Genomic DNA, 12,844 nt, shown 5'->3' on the forward strand with positions numbered 1-12,844 from the left:
GCAAGCCTATGGATGAACGACGCCTATCTGGTGAAGGCTTCATGGTCAAGAACTCCATTGCCTCCAAACTCGAAAACCTCCCGACAGGCCTCTCGGACCGGATCATGTCCATGCGACTCCACCTTCAAAACAAGCGTTGCATCACCCTCATCAGTGTCTATGCTCCAACCCTCCAGGCGGAACCAGCAGAAAAGGACAAGTTCTACACTGATCTGCACAACCTCATTCAACGCACCCCTACAGCCGACAAGGTTGTCATCCTTGGCAACTTCAACGCTCACGTTGGCAAAGACTCTGAAACCTGGCCAGGAATCCTGGGCAAGCATGGTGTCGGCAAGTGCAACGACAGCGGGCGCCTCCTGTTGGAGCTCTGTGCAGAACAGCGGCTTGTCATTACAAACACCCTTTTTCAGCAGAGGGACAGCCTGAAGACTACCTGGATGCATCCCCGATCCAAACACTGGCACCTCCTGGACTACGTCCTGGTGCGAGAAAGAGACAAGCGAGATGTGCTCCACACCAGGGTCATGCCCAGCGCGGAATGCCACACTGACCACCGGCTGGTTCGCTGCAAGCTCAACTTTCACTTTAAGCCAAAGTCCAGGAACAGTAAAGCCCCCAGAAAGAGGTTCAATGTTGGAAACTTGCAGTCAGACGAAGTGAGAGGAAACTTCCAGGCAAACCTCAAAGCAAAGCTCGACGATGCAATCCGCTTCACGGACTCGTCCCGTGAAACCCTCTGGGATCAGCTGAAGACTGACATACTGCAATCCACTGAAGAGGTACTGGGAGTTCATAACCATATAACCATATAACCATATAACCATTTATGGAGCGGAAACAGGCCATGTTGGCGTTTTGAGTCCGCACCGGTTCACTGATTTTGTGCACCCTCTTCAGGCATTGGTCCCGGTAGATCTACATTCAATAACGATGAAGATCTACCGGGACCAATGCCTGAAGAGGAGAAGTTACATTTTCGAAGTGCTGAATATTTGGGGCCTAGACGACTTGATACAGCCCCAGGCTCAATCTCTTCATTGTCTATACTCCAAAGATTGCCTGTGGGTGCTGAAAAAAAAACCTATTACTCACTAAATGAAGGATGGCGCGGGAATTACCCGATCTCCAGAAGAAGGTGCGTGTTCCCAAGAAGTGGACCCCGATTTGGAAAGCCTTTCGATTTCAATGGAGGGAGCACACAGGAAGATGACTCCATTGTTAGAAATGCATCAGGTAGCATTTCAATCTGAAGAAATCGTTTTTCTTCATGAATTGATGAAAAAACAATGAGATAAGTGGGGAGACCAGCAGCGACTCCCTGAGGAAGTCGGAGTGCCATCACTGGGAGTCCAGACCCGCAGTAAAACTTTTAAAATGCCTTCTGTTGAGTTGCAGCAGGAGCTGCAGTTACCTTGTTCTGCCACTACATCAGAAAGAGCAGAGCTAAGCTTTACTGAATCACAGTGTATGCAATTAAATGAAGTTATTCAAGCTGTTATAAAACCTTTGTTGACATCTCAAATGAATGAAATGGCTCAAATGAATGCTGGTATAAGTTCAGAATTAAATATGGTTAAGACACGTGTGGATGCATCTTATGAAGAATTTTTTTTTAATTTCAGACTGCTTTTTTGGACTGTAAACAACAAGTGACTTCTAACACAGAAAAGGTGTTGAAGGTGGAAAAATCAATCATAGAATTAGGAGAACGTGAGAAGGAGTTAGAGAGGAAAATAGATTATTTGGAGAATCAAAGTAGAAGGAATAATGTGAAAATTGTTCGTTTGCCAGAAGGTATAGAAGGACAAGATCCTCTTTGTTTCTTTAAAGACTGGATTGCACAAATGTTAGGGCAAGAATTTTTCTCTGGGGGATTGGTACTGGAAAGAGCCCATAGAGCTTTAAGAAGAACACCCTCAGCTGGTCAACCACCGAGACCGGTAATAATTCGATGTTTGAGTTATTTGGACAGAGAAGCAATACTTCGACTTGCAGTACACAATGCGAGACAACGACAAACCCCTTTATTGATTCAGAATAGCAGAGTATTTTTTTATCCTGATTTGAGTCAAGAGGTCATTCAACGTCGACGTCAGTTCAATCCAGTTAAAGAAGTTTTGTAGTGTAAAGGTTATAAGTCTACTTTTCATTACCCTGCAGTGTTGAAGGTGTTTTATGGAGACTATCAATTTCGGTTTTTTGAAACTGATCGTGAAGCTATGATTTTTGCTGATTCATTGCCAGATATAAGAGGACAAAGACGTAGACACCATTATCTCCGAAAGAAAAATCTGGTTGCTCTGGAAACGGAAGAAATGGCAGAAATGGGAAAAATGGGAATGGAAAGAGTCCAACTTCTTATGAAATGGGATCTTCGAGATTAGAATCTTCTGGATGAAAAGAAGAATTTTCTTATTCTATTTTTTCTTTTGTGATTATGATACTTGGATGTTACTGATTGTTTGGATGGGGAGGGAGAGATCTGCACTAAGTTCTTTACTAGTCATCAGCCACTGATGGGTGACCCACAGCCAATTTTTGTTTAGGGGATTACTACCTTTTGGTAGTTTTTTTGGGGGGCGGTTCTTTTTTTATTATTTGTTTTAAAGTTTTTAATTTGTGATTTTTTTTATTGGAGGGCCTATATACGTTGATTTGAGTTTTCATATAAAGATATTATTGGTATTTAGTAATAATAGTAGATATGTCAAAGTTGAGGTTTGCTACTTTTAATGTTCAAGGATTAAAAGTACGATTAAACATAAGCGAGTCTTGGCTTAAGAAAATGAAAATTGGTATTGCCTTTTTACAAGAAACACATTTGAATGTGAAGGAAAGCGTGAAATTAAAAAGGGACTGGGTTGGGCATGTATATTCTTCTTCATTTAATTCTAGAGCTAAAGGTGTAGCAATTTTGATACATAAAAATTTATCTTTTGAATTACAATCAATGGAGGAAAAGGCAGGATGTATTCTTAAATTGAATTGTAAGATTTTTAGGGAATTTTGGACTTTACTTAATATTTATGCCCCAAATGCAGATGATGAAATATTTATTTCAGATGCATTTTTATGTTTGGGTCAGGCTAATGATAATATTTTAGTTGGTGGTGATTTTAATTGTGTTTTGGAACCTTTATTAGATAAATCTCCGAAGAAAGTTAAAAAATCCAAGATGGCAATTCAGGTCCAAGCGTTGATGAAAGATCTTAATTTAGTAGATACTTGGAGATGTCTTAATCCGACAGAGAAAGATTTTTCCTTTTATTCATCTAGACATGAATCGTTTTCAAGGATTGACTTCTTTTTAGTATCGGCACATTTACAAGGGAAAATACAACAAGTGGAATATAAAAGTAGGGTGATTTCAGATCATTCTCTGTTATATTTTACATATGAAACTTCTGAGAAAATTCAAATAGCTTATAGTTGGAGATTTAATACAATGTTAACAAATGTGGAATTTATTGATTTTTTGAAAAAACAAATTAACATTTTTTGAAAGAAAATTCTAATTCTGTTCAAAGTAAGTTTGTATTATGGGATGCTATGAGACCTTATTTGAGAGGACAAATAATTAGTTATACTTCTAAAATAAAAAAAGAATCGATTAAATCAGAGTCTTGAATTAGAGAAACAGATCGATGAGTTAGAAAAGGAATTTCCGAAAGATGCTACAGAAGATCAGAAAATAGAATTATATAGGCTGAAATTGAAATATAATACTTTGCAATCTTATCAATTTGAATGTGTGATTAATAGGACTAAACAACGGTATTACGAATGGGGAGAGAAAGCACATAAGGTGGCAATTAAAGAAAGAACAGCTATGAAGGATTATTAATGCTGTTAGATGGAATTTTCCTATTACTTATAAACCTCATGAGATTAATGATGAATTTTATTCATTTTATAAAAAGTTATATACATCTGAAGGAAAACAGGAAACTGGATCGATTGATTTTTTTTATCACAGTTGAATTTACCAATATTAGAGGATGAAGATATACAGGAGTTAGAAGAACCATTTACTGATTCGGAAATTAAAATGGCTATGATGGAAATGCCGAATGGTAAATCGCCTGGTGATGATGGATTTTTGGTTGAATTTTATAATATTTTTTATGATGATTTAACTACAGTGTTTGGGGATGTATTACGTCAAGTTGGAGAATATCATGAATTACCTGAGTCTTGTTCTAGTGCTTTAATTACAGTAATTCCTAAAAAAAGATAGAGATCCTTTGAAAGTATCTTCATATAGACCAATTTAATTGTTAAATGTAGATTATAAAATAATAGCTAAAATATTAGTAAATAGATTGGCTAAATTTTTACCAAAGTTGATTCATATTGATCAAACAGGTTTTATAAAGAATAGATATGCTTCAGATAACATTTTGTGCGTGATTAGTTTGATTAATAGATTTCGACAATCTTTAGATCACCTGATGCTGATATCCTTAGATGCAGAAAAAGCATTTGATAGAGTTGAATGGAATATTTTGTTTAAAGTTTTGGAAAAATTTAAGTTTGGTCCTTCTTTTATTGGTTGGATTAGGGCTCTATATAGTAAACAGGTAGCTAGAGTATTGATGAATGGTTTGATTTCGGAATCTTTTAAGTTAACTCGATCAACTTCTCAAGGTTGTAATTTATCACCAACTTTGTTTGCGTTAGTGATTGAACCTTTAGCACAGTTGATAAGACAAAATACACAGATACAAGGTATGAAAGTTTTAGATGAGGAGTATAAAATTAATTTATTTGCTGATGATGTATTGTTGTATTTAATAAACCCAGCTCAGTCACTTTTGTATTTGAAGGAATGTTTAATACAATATGGATGTCTTTCTGGATATAAAGTTAATTTGGAAAAAAGTGATATATTACCGGTAAGTGAAGGAGATTATTCAGTTTATAAGAATATTATTAATTTGAAGTGGACTGATCAAATTAAATATCTGAGTATAATTTTGAATGTTAATTATCAATCTTTATATAAATTAAATTATGCTCCATTAATGAAAAAAATTAAGACTGATTTGATTAAATGGAAAGATTTACCTATTAATTTAATGGGAAGGATAAATACAATTAAGATGAATATCTTTCCGCGTATACAATATTTGTTTCAATCTATTCTGTATTTATTTGATAATTTTTTTTTTTCGAGATTTGAATTAAATGGTTAGGGAGTTTTTATGGAGGGGTAAATTTTCGAGAGTAGCTTTGAATAAATTAACTTGGAAATATGAGTTAGGGGGACAACGTTTACCACATTTTCAAAATTATTATGCGGCAGCCCAACTTAAATTTATTAGTTCATTGATGGATTTGGTACAGCCTTCTAGTTGGGCTAAAATGGAGATGGCAAGTATTTCTGAATTTGAAATACATCAATTTTTGTTTAGGTTGAATATAAATTTGTTACAACAATATAATGTGCCTATACTAAAACATTTAATGAAGTTATGGAAAATAAAATGATAGGCTCTAGGGGTAAATTATTGGCTTTGACTCCTTTGAATAATAATCAACTTATTTCTTTTTCAATATATAATCAAAGTTTATTGCATTGGAGATTTAAAGGTGTGAAAAATTTGGGAGATTGTTTTAAAGAGGGTAAGTTTTTATCTTTTAATCAGATGAGGGAAGATTTTGGTATTGATAAGAATTCTTTATTTCTTTATTATCAAATTTGATCTTTGGTAAAATGTATGTTTGGTAGAGATATGATTTTACCTAAAATGACTAAATTTTAGACTTTTCTTATGAAGGTAACAGAGAAGGGTTATATTTCATTTATGTATCAAATATTACAGGATGGTATGGATAAAAAGGGTTGGGATAGATCTAAAATTAAATGGGAAGCGAATATTGGTTTTATTTTTTTCTGAAGAGGATTGGTTAGATATCTGTTATGATTGTGCAACTAGATTGATAAATGCATGTTACGTAATGATTAATTACAATTTTTTACATCAATTACATTTGATGTATGTTTCGCATGATAATTATATATTTTTTATTAATAAGTGGCTGTTATACTCAGAATATTTACATTTCAATTTATATTGATTAGATTTTAATATGTATATTTAACCTTTTTTTAATATTCTTTATTTTTTTCTTTTTTTATGGCTCCTTAGGAGAGTTGGCTAAGGGGGGGGGGGGTTCTAAAAAAACATACATGTTCATGTTTAATTGCTGTTTATGTCATATATTATTTGTTTTTGGAATGAATAAATAAAGTTTAAAAAAAAGTACAGCAAATTAATGCTTGGTTGAAATCATCATCAACACAGTTTATCTTAAAAGCCAATATTACCTGTAGCAGTGACTTGATCATGTAAAATGACAGCCCTCTTGAAATTAATGACAAAATTCACTGTCCAGGATAATCTTCTTATGACTTGCAAACTCAAATAACTTTTTTTCCCCAGAGAATATCATAAAACATTGTCAAAGGCAGTTGTGACTTATTAGCTGCATAACCATTTGTGACTTAGCCTCCTGGCCAGTTTATCCATTGCTGAAGGCTTCATCATTGACTTTATCACCTTTGGGCTTGCTTTGTGAAAAACAGCACATCACCATTATTCACCTTCCATTAACTTAATGGCATCCAAAAGTCAGCCTTGCTTATCCAATTTGTACCATCCCTGTCATCCTTCATCTCTGTGCTCGCAAGCATATGTTGGCACCTGTTCAGCAACTCTTTTTCAAACATCTCCACCTTGTTTCCAAATGTATCTCTCAGTTTGCCCATGACTATCTCCTCCTCCCCCCCAACAAGATTAAATATTCTCTGCCAATTTTGGACCATTGCTGACGGACATCATTTTCCTGTTGATACCCTGTGATCTGGATTACTTCTCTTTCTCCTCCTTCATACTCTTCAAAACATCTCTTTTCAATCTCAGCTCATCTCACATTTCTACCTATGCTTCAGGATCAATTTCTGATTGGTTGTGCTCTTGTGAAATCACATTAAAGGAACAGAAATGTATCTTAGTCGCTCATCATCAGTGAGGTGTATGTTTCTGCATGGTGCTGCTCTCTGAGCTCATGTATCTTATTAGGAGCACGGCTGGATGTGTGACAGCATTGTAGGACTAGGGTGCACAATCTCTTGGAAGAATTCAGCATCAGTGGGAGACAAAGAATTGTCAATATTCCAGGTTGGAGCCCCTCAATTAGATCAAAATCTCAACCATTCTTTTTCTCCTGATACAATTCGATCCTTTGAGTTCCTCTAGCAGACTATATTTAGCTCCAAATTCCAGCATATGTCTCCTATGTAGCAGTGAGCTTACAAACAGAGGTCTAAGGCACTGAGCCCCATTGCACTGGCCATTGTGTTATGTAAGCTGCTGAGGGGCATAAACATTTTGATTGTGAAATTTGATAGAAAATTTTCACCAGGACTGATAAGCTTCTAGAGTTGATCTCCATGACTCTGTCTGGAAGGTACAAGAAGGCAGTTTACAAGACGTAGGTTTCTGACATTCTTGCACCTGTTATGAAACTAATGTGGGTTGTGAAGAGAGGACTATGAAGTGAAACAGGTGATGGAAATCCGTTCTCTTCCCTCATGGTGTGAGATGTCAGTCTGGGACAAGGAAAAGAATGCTGGTGGCCTACAGCTGTTGGTCAGATGAAGAATTTGGGGGGGGGGGGGGAGTCTTTGGTGACCTGACTGGGAATAAACAAAAGGAGGCAGCACTATTTCAGTGACCAATCAATTTCTTGCATCACTCGGGTGCCTCTCTCTCCCAGCCTCTGTGACTCAACGTTTCCCAAATAGTGCCACCCAATCCCATTGCTCGTTTTGAGTTTAAACAATAAAGTCTGCAGATACAGTGGTTGAGGGCAACACACAAACGAGCTGGAAACTCAGCGGGTCACGCAGGATCCACAGGAAGTAAAGGGTGACCAACGTTGTCCCTTTCTCAAGATATGAGGCATCTGAATAAAAAGGTGAGGGGGGGGGGGGAGAAGAAGAAAGGAATGAGCAGCACAGGCTAACAGGTCAGAGGAGGATACAGGTGGAGAGTACAAGAGAAAACACTGAGAAGTGGTGGGGGTTTCTCTCTGAATGGAGAGAAGGGGGCGGGGAGCTGAAGGGCAGGTGAAGAGAAAGGGAGAGACTCGGGGAGAGGTTTAACAGAAAATGGAGGTCAATGTTAATGCCATCTACTTGGAGAGTGCCGAGACCGAAAATAAGAGGTTGTTCCTCCATATTTGCGGGTCCCCTCAATGTGGTGGTGACGGTGTGTGAATGGTGCCCGTTTGGTCAACCAGCAACCAACCTTGAATCCGCTGCCTTCCATCGTCTCCAGGGGCTTGTGCAGTCTGATTCGCTGGTGGCAGGGATCAAGCGCCGAGGGCGGGGCGAGGCAGGTACATTTGCAGCGCGGTCCCGAGCCGATCGTCTCCATCCTGTACGTATCGTCCGGCCTCAGCGTCCCTTCCTCGATGCGGCGGCAGGCGTCGGGTCCCAGGGGTCTGAAGACACACTTGCAGCGGCAGGCCGAACCCTCAGACACGGCTTTCAGTTTGTCATAGTCCCATAGCAACTGGAGGCAAGCGAAGAACACGTCAATCAGAGTGAGTGAGGGACGAGCAGATACTGTTTACAGGTATTAAATCTGCAGCGCCTCACTGATGGCAAGGTCGAATAAATATCCATGCAATTGAAAATCCCCTCTGCGCACTTAATTAAATCAAAGTTAAAAGCGGGTTATTTTTCGACTTTCGAAATTGTTATTTTTTAAATAGACGTCTCTTTTCAAACATTTGCAGGCTTTCTTCGGTCCGGTTAACTTGTGTGGGTACAACTTGTGGATGGCTCTCACTTCAACGAACAGACAGGACAAGGGAACAGTGTCAGGGTTCCAAGGGACAAAGGGTGCGCTTCTCTCTTGCTCTCCAGAACACAAAACGCGGTGTCGGTAGGAAATGGCTTGTTTTAAAATAACATGGTGCAGTGGTGCACTTGGAAACTAAGCGTTGCAATTCTCCTCTGTGATCAACAGGCTTGCTGACAAATATCAGAATCGCTCAAATCATTTGGCTTCTTTCAAGATGAACATGCAACGGAAGTTCTCCCAGTTCTGGATTGCCCGCAGAAGGTCGGTCTTACCTCTGTCAGGCTGCTGTGCTGTTCGGTGGTCGTTGTCCCATCATTTGGTTCCTCCCAGTCATCTGGCATCGGTTTGGGAGGTTCCCCCGTTAGATTGAAGAGCCCACTGCACGGAACGAAGCCCAAGACGAAGACCACTCCCCAAAGCATCTTCGCCGGCTCCTTGTGCCCTGGCCTTGTCCAAGAGGTGTCTGAATAGCCGAGGCGATGGCAAGATCTGGCTGCTTGTTCCCAGCGGAATTCCCCCAACCCCCGCCCCTAAATCCGCCAGATTCTGGTTAAGACGCAAAACAGGAAGATCTGGCCCTTTGGGGGGAGAGGAATGAGAAGAGTGAGAAGCTAATTGTGTGGCTGATAATGGACCGCCAGTCACAATTAGACCCTGTAGAAGGGGGGTGGGGTGGGGGGGAGGGAGGGAGAGCTCTGAGTTTGCGACTGATCTGGGTATCTCGTTGCTTGCTGTCAAGTGACTGAATGGAGTGAGGGAATCTAGGTGGAGTTTCGAGTTCGCTGTCAGCTGGAGGCGATGCGTGGGATGAGGGAGGCGGGGTTGGCCACAGACTTGCAGCCTTTTCAACTGAACTGCAGCACCAGAAGGGAGTAAAGAAACGGAGGGTCGTATCTCACTTGCGAACTTGGCATCAGTCAGAACTCGCGCCTGCGGAAACTCCACCCCTTTCGAAATCATCCAGTGTGGAAAAATACACTGAGATGTATTTTCATTTGATCTCAGGTGCCGTCGGTTTGAGTTCTCTTGTTAAAAGTTTTAGGCGTTTCTTTGAAATGTTAAAAGGTTTCAATGTGGTAGATACAGGAATAAAATCAAGAATGAGAGACTATAATCTTCGTTCCTTTATAGTCACGCAAACAGTGGTCGAGATACAGTGAGAATTTGTTTTGCAAGCAATCCAGCTAGTCAATCCTAGCAATTAAAAAAGTGCAGTTACAATGAGAGATTAGTTAGAACAGGTCAATTTTTATTTGCAGGAGGTAAAACTTTACCACTGACTGTATGAATTGGAAACAACATCTCCTTACTGACGATCAGCACAGGTGCATCTCAAGTATGTGTGCTTGGCCCACTGCTCTTCTCACTCTATGTGGCCAGGCACAATGCCAATGCTATGTACAAATTTGCCGAAGACACCACAGTTGTCAGCAGAATCACAAACGACAATGAGAAAATGTATAGGAGGGAGATACATTCACTAATTGAGTGGTGTCACACCAATGACCTAACACTCAATGTTGGCAAAACCAAGGAGATGACTGTGAACTTTAGGAGGAAGTCAGAAGAATGAACCAATCTTCACCGAGGGCTTAGTACTGGAGAAGGTCAAGCACTTCAAATTCCTGAGTATCAACATCTCCGAGCATCTGTTCTGGAGCCTCCATGTTGATGCAATCATGAAAAAGCCTCGCCAGAGTGATACTTTATGAGGAGTTTGAAAAGATTCAGTATGTCACCAAAGACTCTCGTAAACTTCTACAGGTGTACCGTGGAGAGCATTCTGGCTGGTTGCATCACTGACTAGTATGGAGATGCCAATGCTCAGGACAAGAATAAACTCCGGAGGGTGGTTAACTTGGCCTGTGACTTCATTGACACCAGTCTTCACTCCATTGAGGACATCTACAAGAAGCGGTGCCTTAATCTGCAAAGACCTCCACCACCCAGGCCATGCCCTCTTCACTCTGCTACCATGGGGAAAAAAGTACAGGAACCTAAAGATGAGCACTCAGCGGCACAAGGACTGCTTCTTCCCCTCTGCCATCGGATTCCTGAATAAACAATGAACCACAGACACTGCCTTACTTTTTATTGCACTATTTTTATTTGTAGAGTGGTTTATATAAATATTTGCACCTGAGATGCTGCTGCAAAACAACCAATTTCACGACATGTTCATGATAATAAATTCTGATTCTGATTTTGTTTGTTCAGGAGTCTAATAACAACAAGGAAAATAAGCTGCCATGAATCTGGTGGTGTGTGGCTGTAAACTCACACTCGTGAATCTTCTTCCCGACAGGAGAGGACCATGGGGTGTGTGACTGAGGTTGGATGAGTATTTTGATATGTTGACTGAGGCAATGGGAAATGCAGATGGACTTGAGGGAAGGACATAGGAGTTGTATGATGGTCTCAGCTGAGTTCACAGCCCTCTGCAGTTTCTTGCTCTGTTGGGTGGAGCAGGGCCCACACCATGCAGTGAGGCATCCTGATTGGATCTTGAAAGCACCAATACAAGAAACTGCGGAGGGCTGTAATCTTGAGCAAATAATGAGAGCTGGAGGGATAGGCAGTGTCATTGAGAGAAATAGAGATGCCAACATTTCAGGTTAGGACCCTTTTACAAGACCAAGCTGATCTGATCTGTTGAGTCCCTCCAGCTTCTCGTTTAATCTTGCAAACAGATCATGGTTGCACAATAGTAAAATTAGAAGAGCCTACAATTTTCTCCTCCAAATAATGTTGGTGGGTTTACTTCAGGTTTTGGAATTAAGAACATTGTTTAGATGAAAAATATGTAGAATAACCACCTGTGATAGAAAAATAGAACATTACAGCACAGTCCAGGGCCTTCGACCAACGATGTTGTGCTGACCTATATAGACCTACCAAAATTTTAAAAAATAACCCTCCATACCTCATCCTGCTCTGTTTTTCCTTCATCCATATGCTTGTCAAAGAGTCTCTTCAATGCCCCTAATGTTCCACCCTCCACCATCACCCCTGGCATTGCATTCCAGGCAACCATATCTATCTGTAAAAATCTTAAGCCCTGATGTCTGTTGTGAGTGAGGCAACAGATTCGATGGGTCTCGAAAGCAAGGACTGAACACAGTCTGACAGTAAATTACTTTACTGAGTTGGTTTATGGAACCCCGCTCATTGTACCTGGGGAGTTCGTGCCCGCAGCACACGGACAGGAGGTGCCACCAACTGAAGACTTAGGCAGGCTGTTGGAGCAACATGGAAAACTGGCTCCATTTTCCACATCAAGGCATGGAGCAACAACAACCTTCATCCCAAAGGAACTCTGGGACTGTGAGTTTGAGTTCATGTGTGGAGGTGCACACAGGCCACCCTTACAGAGGCCGTATGAGAGCCCCTTCAGAGTGCTATGAAACAATTGTACAACTGTACTGGACAAAAGGGGCATCCAGAGACATTTATGATTGACTGACTAAAGCCCGCTCATCACGACCTTGTTCGGCCCTTGCCACGACCCCTGATGCGAAGGTGCAGACGACTGCCCAAGAACAGTGAACAGTAATAGCATCGAGGTTTAGACTCCTATCACCAATTCTGGGGATGGGGGTCATGTAGCAATTCACTGGAGGATTAATCAAACTGATTTGGGAGATTCCGAGTGACATCATGATGTCACAATGTGATGACATCATTTGGAACGTATGGGGTTTTAAAAAGCTGTGTGACTGAGTAACGACTTACTGAACTTCGACTCGACTACATCTGATCTTCTTCTCACTATTCATTTCACACTGCCACACAATTTTTACTCCCATTAGTTTTGCATTTACAAGCAGTTATTGTGTTATAATTACTTCTTCACATCACTTTGTCATACTAAATTATTTGAGAAATCAGTAAGAGGCAGTCAAATTGGTTGGATTTTAAATCTAGCTTGTGCAACATTTGAAGATGGGCACACTGTTGCATTTAGT

General features: G+C 40.2%; 1 protein-coding gene across 1 annotated transcript in view; it reads right to left on the reverse strand.

Annotated features, from left to right (window-relative positions):
* Positions 1-9,606, reverse strand: part of LOC138763475 (olfactomedin-like protein 2B) — an 88,261-nt gene extending 78,655 nt beyond the window's left edge. Inside the window, exons 1-2 of the mRNA XM_069937691.1 lie at positions 9,152-9,606; positions 8,319-8,585 (exon numbers count right to left, since the gene is read on the reverse strand). Coding sequence (XP_069793792.1) covers positions 8,319-8,585; positions 9,152-9,301 — 417 coding nt within the window. The 5' untranslated portion in view covers positions 9,302-9,606. The remainder of the gene's footprint in view (positions 1-8,318; positions 8,586-9,151) is intronic.
* Between the last annotated feature and the right edge of the window lie 3,238 nt (positions 9,607-12,844).

Source organism: Narcine bancroftii, chromosome 5, assembly GCF_036971445.1.
Source record: "Narcine bancroftii isolate sNarBan1 chromosome 5, sNarBan1.hap1, whole genome shotgun sequence".
Taxonomy (NCBI): Eukaryota; Metazoa; Chordata; class Chondrichthyes; order Torpediniformes; family Narcinidae; genus Narcine; species Narcine bancroftii.